Consider the following 20605-nt stretch of genomic DNA (forward strand, 5'->3'; position numbering starts at 1 on the left):
GATTAGTGACTGTTAGAGAAGACTTAAAAAAGAAAACGTTTTTAGAAAGTTTTAATTGTACAGTGTAAAGTTTTTATGATTCTTCACCTTTTCACTGATGCACTTTTTCAATTGAATAAAAGTTTGCATAATTTTGGTAGCTGACATTCACAATGTTTTTTTGCAACATACTGAGATGCTTTTTTGAGATTACAGTATATCCTGACTGTCCTACAAACAGCAGTAATGTTTACACGAAAAGGTTACAGGAAGTCTGTGATGTCACGAAAGGACAGACAATACAGAGGTGTACAGTATAATCTTGCAGTTGTTTATGAAGGCAGGCCAATGATTCACAGACTGCTGAGATAATGATGGTTTTGTGGATATCTGTCATGCTTCTAAATGAAATGTGTAAGTTTGTAATACGTGTGCTGTATCTAAATGCATTTCTTTAATAATTTTCTTTAATAAACAAAGGTAAGTAACCTCCACTTTTCTATAATTTCATATATTTTTTAACCTCTGTAGAGAACTTTTCTAAAGAATTGTTTTGAACAAATAATTAATATAATTAATGAGGGCTATATTTTTTGTCTAATTCAATAGTTTTATTCAAAGAATGTATTACCTTGAACTAAGGATTTATTTAATTGTTTATGAGTATTTATTTGCCTCTTGAATTTTTTTTAAACATCTCATAAATTATGTAAGTCATTATGGGGAATATATTTTTTTTTTAACTTATATATATCTAAATTTAACATGGTACTCACAAGAACATTGTTTTTTAAAATATGAGCTTACTGTATAACTCTGTCACATAGATGAAATGACATTATTTTCCTTTTTTTCTCTTTTTCCTCCCTACAGACACAACACATTCTAATGATTTTTATCAACCAGATCCAGTGATAATGGTCTCTGCTGGGGACAATGTCACTCTGCGCTGTTTTTTTCTGATAGATCACACAGATCCAATTACTTGGTACAAGCAAACCTCTGGACACCAACCACAACTTGTTGGGATGGTGCAGACATTTGCCATAACTCCTAATTTCTTCGACAACTTTAAATCCTCACGTTTTAGCATTGAGACAGACATAAAAAAATGTCATTTAAGGATTTCAAATGTCACTTCATCGGATGAAGCAATGTATTACTGTGGCTGGAGAAAGTATGAAACTCTCTTTACTAGAGGCACATACTTGGCTTTGAAAGGTTTGTGTTTTATTCTTGAGGAGTACATTTATTGAAGATTCAAATAATGTAGTCAACTTGTTACTTGTTGTCTCCAGTAAATAATACTAGAAATACTATAATTCTGTAATAGTATTTCTATACTATTACAATATAATTGTATTTGTTACATATGATTATTTGCATTTAATTTAAATTCTAAAATAAGACCTTTGCTGAAACATGTGACTTTGTATAAAATGTCTCCATGTCTGTTTAGGGTCAAAAAACAACCAATATAAATCCAAGGTGTCTGTTCTTCAGCTTCCCGAATCAGAGCCTGTTCAATCTGGGGACACAGTGACCCTGCAGTGCTCTGTGCTGTATGAACACAGCACCACAGATATCAGGATGTTCTGGTTCAGATCCGATTCAGGAAAATCTGTTCCAGAAATCCTCTACATTCATAATCAGTCTAATCATTGTGAGACTGATTCTACACAGAGCTGCACTTTCAAACTGTTTAAAAACATTAGCAGCCAAATGGACACGGGCACTTACTACTGCGCCGTGGTCACCTGTGGAAAAATTCTCTTTGGGAATGGGACAAGAATAAATATGGGTAAGTGCCAAATTATTTTCTTCTCAGGCTTAAATTTTTTTTCAGACAAAATACAGCCTCTGTATATGCCAATTGACTAAATGTTGGTATGATTACTAATATTTACTTAATTAATAAAGTTGTATTCATTTAATTATTTTAAATGTTTAATATAAATCATAAATTTAAACCCCTGCAGTCGACACAGCACATTCACATACACACAATATATTTTGTTGTACTGTCTTGCAGTAAATCCAGTGGATCCTCTGGTGATTATTTTGGGTGTGTTATTGGGTGTTTGTATGATTGTTATCACTGCTCAAGCTGTTTTAAGTCATAAAAAGGAAAGATACTACAATAACAAAGGTGAGCATTTTGATCTAATTTGTCTCCTTAAAATAAATAAATAAATTAATATATATATATATATATATATATATATATATATATATATATATATATATATATACACAGTACAGACCAAAAGTTTGGAAACACCTTCTCATTCAAAGAGTTCTTTATTTTCATGACTATGAAAATTGTACATTCACACTGAAGGCATCAAAACTATGAATGAACACATGTGGAATTATACATGGAATTATATACACAACTGAAAATATGTCATATTCTAGGTTCTTCAAAGTAGCCACCTTTTGCTTTGATTACTGCTTTGCACACTCTTGGCATTCTCTTGATGAGCTTCAAGAGGTAGTCACCTGAAATGGTCTTCCAACAGTCTTGAAGGAGTTCCCCGAGAGATGCTTAGCACTTGTTGGCCATTTTGCCTTCTGTCTGTGGACCAGCTCACCCCTAAACCATCTCGATTGGGTTCAGGTCCGGTGACTGTGGAGGCCAGGTCATCACTCTCCTTCTTGGTCAAATAGCCCTCACTGTAAACCCTAATATTGCCTTGACTTAAAAAATCAAGTAATGTTGACTAAACATTACTTAAAATTTTGCATTTTGGCCCTGTCACTTAAAAATATGAGTTAATTTAACTAATTTACCTTCAAAATGCATAAACTTAAGATTTCAAGTGTTGTGAGCTCAAAATCATGAGTAATCCTTTCGAAAAACTCAACGTCACTCTGTTCTTCCTTTAATGTGATTGGCCATTGGAGAAATTCTGCCTAGCAACAAGAGAACAAAAGCACTAATTGGTGGGTTACAAAATTTGTCCTTTTGGTCTGTTTGGTTGCTGAACTACATTTCAAGAGGAAGTTTTTCTTTGTGTACTATGTTCGGTGACTAAAATTATGTAGATATAAAGTTGTTTTGCATGATTTCTACTGGTGAAATATGTTAATTTAAATCCTTGTGGTACATGATTTTGAGATGATTATTGAAATTACAACTTAAGTATTTGATGAAGTGGCCCAATCGTTTTCCTTTGAGCGAAAGAACATGACAGCTAAAGTTACTGCTTAACTCGTTAGATGGAAAACCCTAATAAGTTGAATGAACTAAATTGATTGAGTAAACTCATTGCCTCAATTTAATTGAGTAATGGAGTCCCCCAAAACTTACATATTTATTTAACATGTTTATTTAACTTGACGGTTTTGTAGAAAACCCTAATAAGTTGAATTAACTAAATTGATTGAGTAAACTCGTTGCCTCAATTTAATTGAGTAATGGAGTCTCCCAAAACTTACATTTTTAAGTTTATTTAACTTGACGGTTTTGTAGATTGTACTTAAATCACTCAGTTCACCAAACTTGATGCTAATTTAATGTACTTAAACAATTATGTTCACTTAACTTGGTACTAATTTCAAGTGTACTTATATATTTAAGTTAACTCAACATGTAAATTTAACTGAAAATGATGTTCTTATTTTTGACAGCAGACTGAAGTAAAACAAATAACAGCATATTTACACTTTGACCTTTTGACAAACTGTCACAATATTTATGAAAATACAGTAAACCCTATACTGCACTGTAAAAAAAAAAAAAAAAAAAAGTATTTTTATGTCTTTGCAGACATTGAAAAGACATCCACTGAGGAGAGAATGTTTTTATGACGTCTTTTTTTAATGTTTTTTATGTCTTCTGTACATCCGATATAGATGTTCACATATCCTCCTTACAAGGTTCTGTGACTTTATTTCTGTCAGACATCTAGAGAAGCTCTTATTGAGAATTAATAGAGGTTTAAATGTGCATACTTGATTCATTTGAAGTCACCATTGTGGTGGAAAATGTTTGGTTTAGTTGGGATCTTGGTCCAGATACTTCTTATGTTAGCTTGTCTCTTGCTGCTATAACAGTATGTTTTAAAATGCTGTTTTTGTGGCGAAGAAAGGTGACGTTTAAAAGAGCTCAAGTGTTATCAGCTCTTTGTTGGTGTAAGCTTGTCTCTTGCTACTGTAACTTGTGTGTTTTAAAACACTGTTACTGTGGCAAAGAGAGTTGAGATCTAACATACACATATCTTGCTTGTAATGGTGACTTATTATAGTAAAATAAAATATATTGCTGCAACTATGGATATACTTTTATGGATATAAACGTTGTAGATAAAACAATGTACTTACTTTTAGAAAACCGATCATGTCGTCACAAACAGACATCAAGATTTTGGATATGCATCACATCAATGGTGACAATCAGAACAAAAAAAGGCTGGAAAATAAGGAGGAGTTTGTGCTATGGAGCTCTTTTGTTTGTCACCATTATTGTGATGCATATGCTACATCTAGAAGTCTGTGTGTGTGAAAACTTGATTGATTCTTTTACTCAAATTATTTCAAACGCATTCATTTCGTCCATCTTTAAAATAAGTATTTTACTCCTGGTGCCTGTTAAAAATATCAAACAAAACTTATTTTATGATCTCAAATACGTATTATGTGATGACTCATCAACAAAAAACATCAAATAACACCTGAGCTCATTTAAATTTGTCTTTTTTCACCACAAAAACAGCGTTTTAAAATACACCAATACAGCAGCAAGAGACAAATTAACACAAGAAGTAACTGGACCAAGATCCCAACTAAACCAAACACTTTCCACCACAATGGTGACTTCAAATGAATCAAGTATCAACATTTAAACCTCTGAGGGATTTAGGTAGTCTACAAAACCGTCAAGTTAAATAAACTTAAATATGTAAGTTTTGGGAGACTCCATTACTCAATTAAATTGAGGCAACAAGTTTACTCAATAAATTTAGTTCAGTCAACTTATTAGGGTTTTCAGTGCTCGATGCCTTCAGTGTGACTCTACAATTTTCATAGTCATGAAAATAAAGAAAACTCTTTGAATGAGAAGGTGTGTCCAAACTTTTGGTCTGTACTGAATATATATATATATATATATATATATATATATATATATACATATATAAGCTTACTTTAATGGGCTTAAATAAAGATCACTGTCTTTGTTGGTAATGTAAATGATAGTAAAATGACCAGCAAAAAAAGTATTAAGAAATTTTCTTCCTGAACTGAGATTTTAAATGCTTTAAGTTATCTGACAAAATTATTATTTTTTTCAAAAGCTTCCATTGTAAGATTTTTCTTTTTTTTCAACCAGAAAAAACTCTACAAGACATTGAAAAAGAACGTCCCTCCAGTCAGGTGTGCATCATAATCAATTTCAATTCAATTCTATTTTATATATAACACAGCCCTGCATCTTAAAAGTAAAAAAATAAAATAAAAAAATATGCTGACCCCCCAAATAATGAATGAACATTTTTCATGGCAGTATTAATAAAGAATACTTTAAAAAAGCATAAAATATTTTTATCAGTTAACACTGCACAGGAGTGGAAAAGTATGTTCATGTACTCATTCAATGTCAAATAATTTTACATAAATAACATAAAAGTTTATAAATTAGCTTTTCCTGAAAAAAATTCTAATGTAAATTTTCTGTTGCTGCTTGGATGTGGTAAAAACTAAATAATTTATATTGTCTTCTGTCACTGACCATAATTCTTACATTGAAACCTCGAGATATGATCATAAAAATCATCCATGCATGTGAAAATTGGCTAAGCATTGAGCAAATGTAACCTTGCTCAGAAGAAGATATGAATCATGTCTTTGTCGCAGTTTTTCTGATGATTAAGAGATTATACAAGACTTTTGTTGCAAGACAAGAATAGTTGCCAAAAACAAAAACGCTATGTAATGCATGTATTTATTTTGTGAAAAGTTTGATGTGATAGAATATTTTGAAATCAGCACCCTCAAAATGTAATTTAGCAAATATGATGCAGGGTGGTGTGATTTGTAATTTCATATAATGTAATGATTTAATTTTATTTTAAATTCAAGTGCACATTTAATATTAAATAAAACATAGATTTTCATTTTTTCTTCCATTTTCTTTTAACTGCATCTTTATTTTAATGTGTTACTTCTTAGGACCATGATGCAGTGGAGTTGAGTTATGCTGCTTTACATTTTAAGGAGAGAAAAAACAGAAGAGTGCAAAGGAATGGGGAAACGCCTCAAGACAGAATGTACAGCCTGATCAATAACCCCCATGAGACCGGCTATAGTGTAGCTGAGTACAGAAGTGTATAGAACTAGAGAGCAAATGTATGGTGAATTATTTACTAACTAGCTAGATGTGTGTTTTTGTTATTACATTATTGCATGAATTTTTGTAATAAAATTGTGTACATAAAACATATTTGAATTTACACAGTTGTGATTACATTTTTTATTAACCCCCAACCTCTCTCCCAGACAAAATTAATTTTGCAGTCCCCATTAAATGGAACATAAAAAGTTGCCAATGCTCATTTATTCAAATTTTAAATTCTACTGAAAACTATGCTGAATTATCAAATATACAGTACTTATACAGTAATTGTTACAAATGTGTTATGTTAAAGGAATATAGCCAATTGTTCCTCTTTTTGACCAAGATGTTTCAGTCTCAAATTATCCTCATTTTATTGTGCATCATTGTCCCCTCAAGCTTCTTGATCTTTATTGGCATCAAAAACTGGATGTGTGACTCTGTAAAAAAATAATAATAATACAAATAAAATAAATACAAAATTAGAAGAGGTTAGTGCAAACTGAAGGCCACAATCTTAGATTTTCATCTGTTAAAATAAAAGCTCTGGTGTGATTCTAATTGATTTTACAGTGATTCAAAAATTACATAAATATGTGTAAGCATCAGCGCTTGAATTTTATGAATGGTTTAGATCACAAGCTCCTCTGAAACTTTTGCTCCTAGAAATCAGAAAATGTTGCATTTATAAAACACATTCTGACTTCACAAACAGAAATTTGGAGAAAACCAAAAAACAATGATTTTACCTTTTGTGTCCGACATTTCAATGTGGACGGGTGTGTTTCCTCTATGACGCTAACTGGAGATGGAATAAACTGGAGATAAAGCTATAAAAAAGATACATTAATTTAGATTAACATTGACTGAGGATTGCCTTTTATAACTAATAATAATCAACAGTTATTTTTGAAAGGCCATCACTTGCAAATATAAGGCTTACTCTATGTTGTTAACATAAACAGTGGTTTTATACCTATTCTTATCAAATGAAAGTACTCTTTCTACAATGTTATGAGTTTTGTAAATTTGCGGATACATCATTTGAGGTTACAGGAGTGCAGAAGAGTATTAAAAATATATACTGTAGATTATGTGATGCATAATATGAAATATAGGAAAACAGACCCTTTTGTTGTTTAATCCTGATTAACAGACATATGATCCACATGACAGATATTCCAATAATGTTGCACTAAAAGATAACGACTGATAACGATAATCTCTCTCTGTTGGATTTGAAGCTGCAAAACAAGCAGAACAGTTAATATTCATTTTATGACTTAAAATTACTCTTACATGCAAACTTATAAACTTAAAGGGTTAGTTCACCCAAATAGCAAAATTATGTCATTAATAATTTACCCTCATGTTGGGACTGAGAGCTCTCGGACTAAATCTAAAATATCTTAAACTCTGTTCCGAAGATAAATGGAGGTCATACAGGTTTGGAACAACATGGGGGTAAATTATTAATGACATAATTTTGGTATTTGGATGAACTAACCCTTTAAGAAATACAAATATATCTGGTTTGGTTTCGATGTTATTGGGTTTTCAGCTCATGAAACAAAAACTCACCTGTAGAGTTAAGAAAAGATATATTTAACGTCACAAATACTATATTTCCAAACTCAGTATCAAAGAAAATCTCCCCTCCACAGTAATAGATCGCCTCATCCCAGTGACTAATGTTAATGATACTAAGAGAAAGTCTTTTCTTTGACCTGATGACATTGAAGCGAGTGTTCATATATCCATATATTTATATTAATATATTTATGAAAAATAGGATCAGCAACAGCTCCCGCCTTAACAACAGCACATGGCTGCTGGCCCTCGATTTGCTTGTACCAAAACATGTCGTACATGCTGAAGTTTTCTGCAAAAAAGCACTGCAGATTCACATTGGCACCAAGGTCAACTGGGATAACAGAGTCAGGCTGATGAAGAACTGTACAGTGAGTAAAATCTGAAATAAAGAAACAAAAGCATTCACACCAAGTTTAAAAAACAAGCCACTGACTTAAAATGCATAATGGTATTTTTCAAGGTTTTAAAAGCCTATTGCTGCTTTCTAAATAAAATATTTTTGCAGGTTAAAATGTCACTTACATATATTGAGATAAAGTACCACAAATGTATGGATAATCTGGACAAACATAATTTGTCTAGCACGATAATACATTTGAGACATTCAGTATACTGTGTGCATTTGCTTCGAGCTTCCTGTTCTTCCAGCGACAGAACCTTTACCACACACTGGTCATTGTTCAAGGTGTGACATAGGTGTAAAAATGAAACCAGAAGTTTCCATTCTACGTTAATCTATGCTCATGTTGCTATTTTTTTTTGTAAGTCGAAATTAAAATATGTTTTTTAAAATCTAAAATGAGAACGTTTATCTAAAAAAAATGTTTATCTATTATTATAACTACCAAGATTTCTTTACCATCCAGCCTGGGACTGCATATTAATTAATTTAACCTGTTCATTTTAAATTGAAATCATTAAAAAGCCAAGTTGCCTCACTGAGAAGAATCAAAGGCTGAGAAACAATTACCACATAATAAAGGGGTCATATAATGTGATTAAAAAAAAAAAAAAAAAAAAAAAAAAAAAAAAATATATATATATATATATATATATATATATATATATATATAAATATATCTGTAAAGTTGCGAAGACTGAAATCCAAAGAGATATTCTTTATAAATTTAAGAGTCAACCACACCCTCCTAAAACGGCTCGTTATAACACACCCCCACATGTCCGCGTCACAATGTGGGAAGATTTGCATAACGCCAGCCTAATGTTCTTGCAAACAAATGCCTTGTTTGTAATGGGTTTATTGGTTTTGTCTCATCGCGCCGGGACACAGAGCATCATAGTATATGGTAAGGGGTGTAACATTTTCATCACACTTAAAAAAAATGTTGCATGTGTTGTAGGTCTTGATAAAAAGCAGAGGTGGAGAGTAACTAATTACAAATACTTTTGTTACAGTACTTAAGTACATTTTACTTTTTTTCTACTTTCTTGAGTAGATATAGAATATAATTAAATTGTGGTACTTTTACTTTTACTAGAGTAGAATAAAACTAGTGTATTCAACTAAAAAATAGACAAAGAAGGCGCTGATGGATAACAGAGCGAGCTGGCATTTTTAACAGGAATTTTTCAAAATCCTAGGGTGGAGCCCCTACGCTTCAGCCAATAACAGACAGGTCTGGCTCGGGTAAAAAAAACAATCAAAACTTCTAGTTCAGCTGTGGGGGTGGACCGCTCGAACCGCACTTTGTTTGACTGTCAGTCACCGGCGTTGTTGTTTTGAATCAGCATCATAAGCGTTTCAGTATTTTAGTGTATGTGAGCTTTGATCTGATTTTAAATTGTAATAAAAGAGAGAGTTCTAATAAATTGCAACTCCTGAAAAGGGTCATACCGTACTGCATTGATGGAACAAGAACAATGAGTCTAAAATACATGCACATAGTTCAGTTGAATGGTAAAAATCCCTCTTTAACAGTGCAGTTATTTTGGCCCTTTCGGTAATGCATATGCTAACACTGTCTGTCACGTCTGGGGCAGCTCTGGGGTCAAGCATATAAATCCTGAGTCATCCAGCAGATTCAAAGAACAAAGTCATGAGAGGAGCCACAATCTGAGAGCTTCAGGAGGCTGTGATGTTCATCTGATGTGACAGATCTTTCTGTGTTCATGGGCAAAATAATTTCATAATTCATCTGACAATGCTCAGAAAACTTGATGAATCACAGAAAGTGTTGAATGCATTTTAGTAGCTATCACCATATCTTTACGACCTTTGCCCATCCAACATCTAGAGTAATACAATCATATTGTAAGACTAGCCTACAATTTAGTATAAGAATCAGCTCATTATATTCAAATATAGTCAAATCGTTTTTTCAACCATTTTAAAATGAGTGAGTTCTGCTGCCCTCATAAGGTGAGCTTTGAGATTGCAGGCAACGACAAAGCTTGTGCTGTTAACCATTTATTGTCACCAAAATATGAGCATTTCAGTCACAATACATAGCATTTCAAGTCAAACAAACTTGTTGAATTGTAAATTTACAACATTAGTACATTCACTTCTGTGCTGGCCTGTATGAAATAAAATTTTCAGACATATGATAAAAAAAAAAAAAGTAAATCACATTAAGTCCTACATCACACAAAGGCTAAATCAATAGAAAAATGCATCTGCTATGTTTTGAACTGCTGACAGCAACCGGTTTCTTTCTTTCTTTCTTTTATGATTTATTAATTCAATGCCACAAGAACATGAGAAATTACATACTTGCGTTATCAAATTAACATTAGCTGCCAGAGAGAAGAAAAAAGAGAGTGAGGGAGAGAAAAAGAAAATGAAATACATTTCAATGATTTCAGAGCATTACATGTTTTCAGTGCTTTTTTGTTTGTTCCAATTTAAAATCATTTATAAAATGTGCAAAATTTGGTTTACATTGAGCCCACTTTTTCTCATGTACTGTATATGGAATTTTCCTAACAAAATAAACAACTGTATAATATGTTGTTCTTTATAATTTACATTTTCGTTTTTTGTATAAAAAAATGACATAAAATATAAAATGTTCGATCTTAAACTCCATTTTTCTGTTAATATAGAATTCCAAATCCTTCCAAAATATTCTTTAGTAAATATAATGAAAAAAAAGCTAAATATTTTTTTTTCTCGACCACACAATTCACAGATATATGAATTTACTGTCTTACGCAACCAGTTTCTTTAAAGTGCATGCTTCTCATGTAACCGCACATATCGCACAGAAATGTGTTAATTGCTCATTTGCATTTAGCCAGAAGATACAGATACCAGCCGATAACCAACAGTGAACCTAATTAACAACCAAAAACTACTAACAGTGTCCACTGAAACCTGATAAACTGTGAGTGAGGTGGTTCTACAATAAACTATCCACTAGACTTCAGCTCTTTGACTCTTGTGCTGGGACAGTAGTTCACAAGCATCTCTGTTTATTTATTTATTTTCACACTGCAAAACTTTAACATATTCAGAAAAGTATGCAACATTTTCTTAACTATAAATGACAGATAAACTTAATGAAAATGAAAACAAAAATGAAAAACAATAACAGAGCGAAAGATAAAAATTTTTTAGCATACGTTTTTGATGAGGTCTAATCTTTTCTAGGTTTTCACAGCAGAGTACACACACTCATTGGGGTTCACTTCTGCTCGTTCCTCACACTCTCTGTCTCTGGAAACACTCAGAGAGTATAATGTGTCGTCTGGAACCTACAAATAAACACAGTATATCTCTCAGTATATCGATTTAATAAATACATTATGCATGTTCATACTTCATAATTGTTTTATATGAAATACTTATAAAAGTTGAACGATCTTATACTTGCAGGAAAGATCTTTGAAAACAAAAACTGTAAATAATAAAAATGTTTGCATGTGCTAAAACTGTACCTGGTCATCTGATTGCTCAGGCTCATTCGCTGTTCCACGACTACACCAGACAGCAATATAATTATCTTAAAAAGAGGCAAAATAGCATACGATAATTATTGTAATTTTTTTATTATAATAACTAATGAAGTTTATTTTGTAGGGGTAATAAAAACAAAAGATACATACTGTAAAAGTTCTGGCACGAGTCTCTATATCTTGTCATGCAGATAATGTAGACATTTACGGCTAAAGAAAGCAGCATTGCTTCACAGAGAATTACGATGATAGGAATGTAAATGTTTCCATCACAAGTACCTGAGATGTAAAAAAAAATAAAAATCTCTCTCTCTCTATATATATATATATATATATATATATATATATACATATATATATATATACATATATATATATATATACATATATATATAGATATGATTGAAATTATGAAACTAGCTTCATACACACAAAACAATCGTATTATATAGAAAGATGGAAAACTGCTTGAAACAGTCTGTCTGTCTATCTATCTATCTATCTATCTATCTATCTATCTATCTATCTATCTATCTATCTATCTATCTATCTATCTATGGTGCATATATATATATATATATATATATATATATATATATATATATATATATATATATATATATATATATATATCACAAATATTGTTGCATCTAGAATTAGAGTGACATTTTTCTTACCTCCTTCCACAGAGCCTGAAAAGAAAAAAAATACTGGCTTTATAGGGAAGTGATTTCTTATGCCGAAAAATGTTTCAGTCAAACCGTTACAATATAACCATTATGTTCTAAATGTACTATTTACAACAACTAAATCCCCAGTTTGCTTTCCTTTTGATCCAAAGCATTATAAGATGATACTTACAAACAACGCTCAAAAGCAGAAGTACATAGAAAAATTTCATATTAAAGATGCGTCGATGTCCAAATCTAAGATAAAACTCGAAGCCCCTCCTTATTTCACTCTATTCTGGTTGTAAAGTTCCATACATCATGTACGCATCACATGACTATTAGCTGTATCAGAGTCAAATAATAATTTCTACAAATCTAATAATAATGCATTTTTCTTTTGTATGACACCAATAACTCCAATGTACTAAACATAACCCGAAAGGTCTGTAAATGAAGGCTTGATTTTAATGGTTGCTTTGTCAAAGGACAGATCAAAACCACAAAAAGGAGGAGTGTTCTTTTTGTCTTAACATGAAGGGTGCTTTATTTTTAGATATTTTTAGATACAAAAGTATGATATGCAAAACCATGTAGCACAGCACAAGAAGACCACAAACACAAAAACACCATATAAATAGAAACTACACTCATTAGCCATGCACTTTATATTTCGTACACCTTACTAGTCATGAGTTAGACTCCCTTTGTCTTCAGAACTGACTTAATTCTACGTGGCATAGATTCAACAAGGTGTTGGAAACGTTCCTCTGCTATTTTGGCCCAAATTGACATGATAGCATCACGCAGTTGCTGCAGATTTTATTCGTCGGCTGCACATCCATGATGCAAATCTCCCGTTCCACCACATCCCAAATCTGCTCTACTGGATTGAGATCTGATGACTGTGGAGGCCAGTTGAGTAAAGTGAACTCATTGGCATGTTCAAGAAACCAGTCTGAGATGATTTGAGCTTTGTGACATCTTCTGGAATTAGCCATCAGAAGATGGTATACTGTAGTCAGTGGTCGAAGTGTAAAAAATGTGAGTGATCCTATTTGTGTTCCTGTAGCTACTTTTACATAATGAGTACAACATTTGTGTAATTTTTAAAAAGGTTTTTAAAAATTTGTCTGGTTTAGGCCCGTCATTGATATTAATGATGACAGTAAAACCGCCAGTAGGTGGCAGCAGGCCCGTGTTTTAATAAATGATTGATTGAAACATTCAAATCAAACGATTCGTTCAAAATCTGATTCATTCAAAGAACAAAACACCGTGTTTCTATGTACTTTTGTATATCATTAATAGCACATGTGCTGATATTTAAAAAAGTGCATTGCTTGTGCAATGAATATAAAACATACAAACTCATATAGCCTATATATTTGTATATATGATTTTATTTTTCATTGCTTGAATTATAAGAACATTCTAACAGTCTCTCAGTCCCTTACACATACAGCACAATAACAATGTCAGGGAATGTCTTTAAATTACAAAAAGGAAAATACTTTTCTGTTGTTTTCTTTTTAAAGAACTTCAAAAGTTGCGCTTGAACCATTTGCGAAAATTGACGAAAACTTGCTTCTGCTTGTGAGAAAGACTATTTATTAGACACTTTATTTTTAGAGTATACACAAACTATTGTGGTGTGGTTACTAAACCACTGACAAAAACAGCCTGATTTTACCCACTATATTCACAAAGACAGAAACAAGTGTCAGCTGCTGTTGCATGCTTTCAAAATGACAAGCTTGAAAACATGACAGACATTACTCTATCGCTACACACACACACACACACACACACACACACACACACACACACACACACTTTGAAGATCAATGAACTGAGAGAAATTTAGAGTAGATAATCAACTGTAGTTAACCATGTAATTATCACATTAAAGATGCCTATAGCTTAACATCTCAACTTGAAATTTACTTGATTTTAGTTTGAGCTCAGAGACTGTTTTATAAAACATTTTTAATATGCAGGCACTATTATTGCACATTGAGTGGGAACACTAATTATGGCCTCTAGATGGCAGCCTGGCCTTTTCTTCAATAGTACTCTAAAATTGTTTTGGCAGGTACTGACAGTCCCTCAATTCACACAATTGATTCATCACATTTAAACAGTCTAACCCCTTCTCCTCTTCCTTGGAAAGTTCAGATGTCCAGTGCTCAGTCAGCGCTCACCTCTGGGGCTTTTGGTGCTGCCGGAGAGTTTTTCTTGCCTTTGTCATCCACAGGGAACACAGAGGAAACAGCCAAAAGAACTGTAGCCCCCTCTCTGTAACCCTATCCGAATATTAATACCCATCAAATCCTGCTGGGAATATTTCCCTCCTTCCCTGGTGTCGAAAAGAATAACTTGATTTTCTCATTGCATTCCTCAGCCTGTTGATGATGAGTGGTCTGAGGCCATGTTAGGGAGGGTGAGGAGAGTCAACAGCCACCGCGGTGGCATCCAATGTTCAATTCCCACAGAAAATACACAAGCTTTTGGGGGTCAAACTGTAAACGCATGAGGCAAAATAAAAGAATGATTTATTTCTTACAAAAATATCATTAAAATACACTTACATGAGCACCAAAGTTAAATCGCAGCATGCAGTATCTCAGATAAACATGTCACATTTATAGATTTTAAATTTGTATATCGGCTCACAAGGGGTTTCTAGAGACCCTGCTAATTAGCTTTTGGTGGAGTCTTAAAATATATCATCATCAAACAGCAAGGCTAGGTTTACAGCTCATCTGTAAGTTGAAATGATACACAATGTGTTTGAAATAAAATAGCTTCCTCGACTGTAATTAGCAAACAGAGAGACTGAATTGACAAAGAGAGACCGTACGTTATGTAATACTGCAATTATTAGAAAGCTGAGCTGAATACATACACACAAAGTACCTTTTAATGGTAATACAACAAAAGCCCTTTCCCCCTTTCCATTTAGTCATCCATCTATTTTCCCTGACATTTCCTTGCATAATTTCTTCACAATACAATAAACAAAAACAAGAAGAAGAAGAAATAAAAAACACATCCTTACTAATTTACTGATAGAACACATTGTAAACAGGGCCACCAGTATGCTTGACACAGATCATCACAGTTTCTCCAAATATAAAATATCTCTGCTCTACTTCCTGTTTAATGCTTGGCTTTCAGATAGCAAAAAGGTCCAAGTATTCTTGGATTGTTAGCACTTGCTCGGGTTGCTTTTCAGTGTTATTCGATTTTGAACTCCGAAGAACCTAAAGGAAAACTGAGGTCCACTGCAGCTCTACTGAGTGTGAGACATTTTCCTTGACCTGAGACATTTCAAGGTAAATGGGCTCCATCAGAACAGTACGGTTGTGGTCCTCGAGTGGTGGCCCTTAGCTCATGAGAACAGAGGAAGCAGCAGCGTGGGTTACATGATGGTAACCTGTTAACACTGGTAATGGAAATGCTGGTGTACTTTTCCCTCCATGTGTGCATGGGAGTGTGTGTGGGTGTGAGTGTGCATGTCTGTGTAGACCTTGGTATAAATCTTTGGCGGACCGCTGAGAGCTGGGAGCCCCATTCCCATTAGTCTCTGGTTGGGCAGGTCAGGGTTGATGCCGCTGGCCGTGTTGGGCTCCTTGTCTGGAATGTGGTGGTCTCGATAGGGTGTCGGTCGGGGAGGCAAAACGCTCTGGCGTCTGCGGCTGTGGCACAACCAGAGCACGATGGCTCCTACTATGAGCAAGGCAGCAGCTGGGATCCCAATGATCAGCGGCCAGGGAAGACCGGGGCTGATGTGGCGGGGAATGATGTCCTTATCCACCTTGGGATCTGCAAACAAACAGAGGCATTTCATTACTTCCAATTTGATTTACTACACTGAACAGTAAAAATAGCAGCTATGTTTGCTATAACTTTCCCCTAAAAATATGTTAGCAACATTTTAGGTTTTACAAATTAAACTTTAAAACAGAGTAAAAAAAAAGCATATATATCCATCCATCCATCCATAATATAGATATTTAGATATATAAATATAATATATTCTGTAAAAGCTTTTGTACCTTTTTTTTCTTTAAGGTGAAGGCATATAGTGTCATACAAAAACTTGACACTAAAATAATCCAATAATAATTTATTTAACAACTTATGAAGTAAAATATACCCTGACATATACATATGACATATGTAACTAATTAGAAAAAAAACAAAAAAAACAAGAGACTTCCATCAAATGTGAAGTGTCAAAGGAAATTCCAGGAATGTTAATTTACCTTTTTTATTATATATATATATATATATATATATATATATATATATATATATATATATATATATATATATATATATATATATATATATATATAAAAAAGCTTTAATAATATTTCACTGTAAAATGCATGAAAAGTTAGTCCTTCACAGTATATACAGTAGTAAGGGAATTTACAGTGAACCAATTAACAGTTTTTTTTATCATCATTTTTGTTACAGTCTTTTATCATCCACCTAAATCTGAGGGATATTTCCAGGAGCTGACCTGAGAGAACAGTGAGGTAGGCACTGCGAAAGCTGTAGCCCATGGTATTCGCTCCTAGACAGATGTACATTCCAGCATCCTCGTCCCGTGCCTTGACGATGGCCAGCTTGTTGAGGTAGGAACCGTCAGGTCTGGACCACACGTCTCCAGTGGGCAGCACCACGAAGTGCTGGCCTCCTACCTCCAGCGTGGAGTTATAACGCCCCTCTGTGCCTGGGTCCACTCTCTTCAGCCACTGTATCACAGGCTTTACATCACTGTGGACTTTACATTGGAAGGAAGCTGTTCCACCAAACTCCACAGTCGTGTTAACAGGATGGGTACCAGTCAGAATGGGTTTGGAGTTGGTTCGCTCTGTGGAGAAAACAGACTGAAAACTTAAAAAGCAGTTTGAAAATGTTGTCTAATAACATGAGATTACTTATGCACAGGGTGCAATTTGCTCTGGTCTATGCATCCCTGCCTCTCCTGAATTACTTTTCCCGGTGGGGATAAAAACATCCTGCAAACCCGCACTGACACCCCAATCTTAATCAAATGATATGTGATACACGCTTTGAAGTCCCGATCTGAATAAAATAATTTGTGATACGCGACCCGATTGAAGCGCTTCGAAACAGTGAATGATTTGGCAACACAATGGTTTAACTGATTCAGAGTTTCAAAAAGCTCTGTTGTGCTCATTTTGTCTATATTTGTTGTTTGAATAACCGTGGACATTGAATCCTTACAATTTATAACCCTAACGTAGGCCTACAATGTTTTTATCAAATTGAGATCACACTAAATAAAGTTTCCGTTATATAAAAAAAAATAATAAAAATGTTCAAAAGCACCCTCCTTTTTTTCACAAATCGCACCTTGCTTATGCATATCACATTCGTAACTGATTATGGTGTAATGGTTAACAGAAACAGTGGATGGAACTATGGCATACTGAATACTTAATGAGTCATGGTGCTAATCCATAAAATAGAATCAAGTCTGGCTCGCAACATGTTCTGATACATTTCTTCATATTCACATTTAAAATATATACATTTTATACAAGAAAAAAACATATTTATTTATATTTTATTTGATATAATTTATCATATTCATAATTATTTATAATTTATATATTATTAACAAATCTATTCAAATGTTATACATTATATAATGCGGCAGTGGCTCAGTGGTTCATGTAGGTTGTCTACAAACCGGAAGGTTGGTGGTTCGATCCCCGGCTCCACCTGACCAAGTGTCGAGGTGTCCTTGAGCAAGACACCTAACCCCAGCTGCTCCCGACGAGCTGGATGGCGCCTTGTATGGCAGACACCGCCGTCGGTGTGTGAATGTGTGTGTGTGAATGGGTGAATGTGAGGCAAATTGTAAAGCGCTTTGGATGGCCATGTGGTCTGTTGAAAGCGCTATATAAATGCAGTCCATTTACCATTTACCACATATATATAATTTATAATACTGAACGTAATGACAAAGAAATGCTAAGAAATAGGCTACAGCCATTAATTTTTCAAGAAAAAATCATTCACAAAAAATATACTGTGGATATAGTATTTAAAATTAAGTTCAAAATATTTAGACAAGTAAGACACATGCAAAAAAGAAATCTTGAATATCTTTGCATTGCATAACAAAATATACAAATTATTATAAAATGTTATTATTACTATTATTATTGTAAAAAAAGATGCAAACCACAAAATAAATTTGTTAGGTTAAAATGATAAATGAAATAAATAAAACGTAATATTATATATAAATATATATATATATATATATATATATATATATATATATATATATATATATATATATATATATATATATATATATATATATATGCATATATTACAAATGATATATTATTAACAAGCATATTCTATTGCTAAACTATCTTTGGCTTCCAAACTCACCAATTACATCCACTTTGTAGGTGGCATTGATATGGCCAGCTGCATTGGAGACATGACAGGTGTATTTGGCACTGTCCTGTGGCTGCAGGTTCTTCAGAGTTAGTGTCCACTGTGGTCGTTTACTCTGGTGAGGATTGGGCAGTTGGCTCTGGTCCTTCCACCATGTAATGACCGGTGTTGGATTGCCATTGGCCTGACATTTGAGACGCACCGAGCTGCCGACGGGCTGCTCTAGCACACGCCTGCGCATCTTTGTGGGCTGAGTGAAGCGTGGCTTCACTGCGGAGGAAATAAAACATTTACAGCATGAGGTTATGGCTGGATGACTAAAAATATTCTGTTAGGTAGTCAGACAGCAGTGATGAAATAAACCGTCTTAAGCTCTTTAAGGACGCGGGCACAGACACGGCCCATGCTGATGACCTCATGCGTTGAGTAACGTGGAGTGAAAGATGAGGAGGGTGTGTATCAGATGCTTACCCCATGGCTCTCCGGTAGGGTCCTGCAGGGTAAGATCTGCGTTAGGTTCTTCTGCGTCTGGCGGAGGCTGGTTCTGAGTCACAACTGCATCATCTGCAAGACACGATCCAGAGTAAAGAATCATGAGAAGTATTTGCTGTTATGATTTTCATCATGTGTCCTTTTTAAATAATCAATAGGAATTGTGGAGGAAACAGATTTTTAGAAATGAATCATTGTGGATTTCTACCTAACTGTAACATTCAAATATACAATGGCTTTTAAAGTATTTAGATAATTAAACCTAATTTAAAAAATGCATGAATATCTTTGCATTGGATAACAAAATCTCGAACAAAGTGGTGAACTGCAGTGAACTGACTTTATACCTCACTGAAAAAAAATCTCAAAATAATGTCTGTGAAAAATGCAGTATTGTTTCCAGTTGCCACTTATAATATTTTTTAAATGTTACCTAAGCGTCCAAAACTGTCAGATTTTTTTTTTTTGTTCTCTAATGCTGAAAACCTTTAATACTAAAATGTAAAACTATTTTATATTTTATCTGTAAAGACTTGCTGACAAATGATTTCAGGCAAATCTCTGCTATGCAGGGAGCAATTTAAATGTCAGCTTGTTTCAGTGTTAATGGATTAAATTCATTTTTTAAAGCATAAGTGAAACCACTGAAACTTGTTTAAGCACCCCGGTCTAACTCATCAACTGAACAATCCCCATGATCTCAGGCATACTTTAAAGGATAGTTCAGATATTGGTCCGTAAATCAGCGGTCAGATGTTTCTCTAGCAATATGAGCTCTTTCATCTTCATAGCCACTATTAATGCCTGCAAATGGTGTCATGTAAATCATGTTGAATGAGCGGGTCAATGCAAAGGCCAACACTTGGTGAGATTTATTTGTAGTGCTTTGAGAGCCAACAGAACCCCTCTGTGCCGAAAAACAAGCGATTTCACTTTGAGATCAGTGGACTTTGAGGTGTGTAAAGGATTTTGTTTTGTTTCGGAAATGGTGACGTTTCAGAACTCCATGGGAACGATAACCAGGCCGAACCGATGTATTATTTTAGAGGGGTTTGTGTGCTGGAGGTGAACAAACACGGTTATATTGTTGCTTCTCTCCGGTTTCCATACTGTTTAAGACACAACACCCTGTTGACTTAACCCTGGACAGGAAACCAATTAA

The 20605-nt window shown here is 33.8% G+C and overlaps 2 protein-coding genes and 2 long non-coding RNA genes across 4 annotated transcripts in view; 1 reads left to right on the forward strand and 3 right to left on the reverse strand.

The window, feature by feature from the left end:
- Window positions 1-296: 296 nt before the first annotated feature.
- LOC127971133 (signal-regulatory protein beta-2) lies at window positions 297-6406 on the forward strand. Its single transcript, XM_052573946.1, has 6 exons — window positions 297-393; window positions 853-1200; window positions 1439-1780; window positions 2012-2128; window positions 5312-5355; window positions 6151-6406. Exons 1-6 carry the CDS (start codon window positions 351-353, stop codon window positions 6310-6312), a joined length of 1056 nt encoding a protein of 351 aa, XP_052429906.1. The 5' UTR covers window positions 297-350; the 3' UTR covers window positions 6313-6406.
- Window positions 6407-6517: 111 nt separating this feature from the next.
- LOC127971945 (uncharacterized) lies at window positions 6518-8835 on the reverse strand. Its single transcript, XR_008156976.1, has 3 exons — window positions 7442-8835; window positions 7063-7143; window positions 6518-6753 (listed from the first exon to the last, which is right to left on the reverse strand). It is a non-coding gene; the product is annotated as an uncharacterized LOC127971945 (long non-coding RNA).
- A 168-nt stretch (window positions 8836-9003) lies between these two features.
- On the reverse strand, window positions 9004-12949 carry LOC127971747 (uncharacterized). Its single transcript, XR_008156905.1, has 5 exons — window positions 12686-12949; window positions 12502-12516; window positions 11975-12103; window positions 11807-11871; window positions 9004-11623 (listed from the first exon to the last, which is right to left on the reverse strand). It is a non-coding gene; the product is annotated as an uncharacterized LOC127971747 (long non-coding RNA).
- Window positions 12950-15030: 2081 nt separating this feature from the next.
- Window positions 15031-20605, reverse strand: part of fgfrl1b (fibroblast growth factor receptor like 1b) — a 33275-nt gene continuing 27700 nt past the window's right edge. The window contains exons 4-7 of the mRNA XM_052573684.1: window positions 19423-19515; window positions 18943-19221; window positions 17027-17380; window positions 15031-16320 (exon numbers count right to left, since the gene is read on the reverse strand). Coding sequence (XP_052429644.1) covers window positions 15935-16320; window positions 17027-17380; window positions 18943-19221; window positions 19423-19515 — 1112 coding nt within the window. The 3' untranslated portion in view covers window positions 15031-15934. The remainder of the gene's footprint in view (window positions 16321-17026; window positions 17381-18942; window positions 19222-19422; window positions 19516-20605) is intronic.

This window comes from Carassius gibelio, chromosome B14 (genome assembly GCF_023724105.1).
Source record: "Carassius gibelio isolate Cgi1373 ecotype wild population from Czech Republic chromosome B14, carGib1.2-hapl.c, whole genome shotgun sequence".
In the NCBI taxonomy this organism is placed as follows: Eukaryota; Metazoa; Chordata; class Actinopteri; order Cypriniformes; family Cyprinidae; genus Carassius; species Carassius gibelio.

Excerpts from the sequence above, each read along its gene's own strand:
- LOC127971133 (XM_052573946.1), top strand. The coding sequence starts at position 351 with ATGATGGTTTTGTGGATATCTGTCATGCTTCTAAATGAAATGT. Across the intron at positions 394-852 it reads CATGCTTCTAAATGAAATGT|ACACAACACATTCTAATGAT; the intron begins GTAAGTTTGTAA and ends TCCTCCCTACAG. Across the intron at positions 1,781-2,011 it reads TGGGACAAGAATAAATATGG|TAAATCCAGTGGATCCTCTG; the intron begins GTAAGTGCCAAA and ends ACTGTCTTGCAG.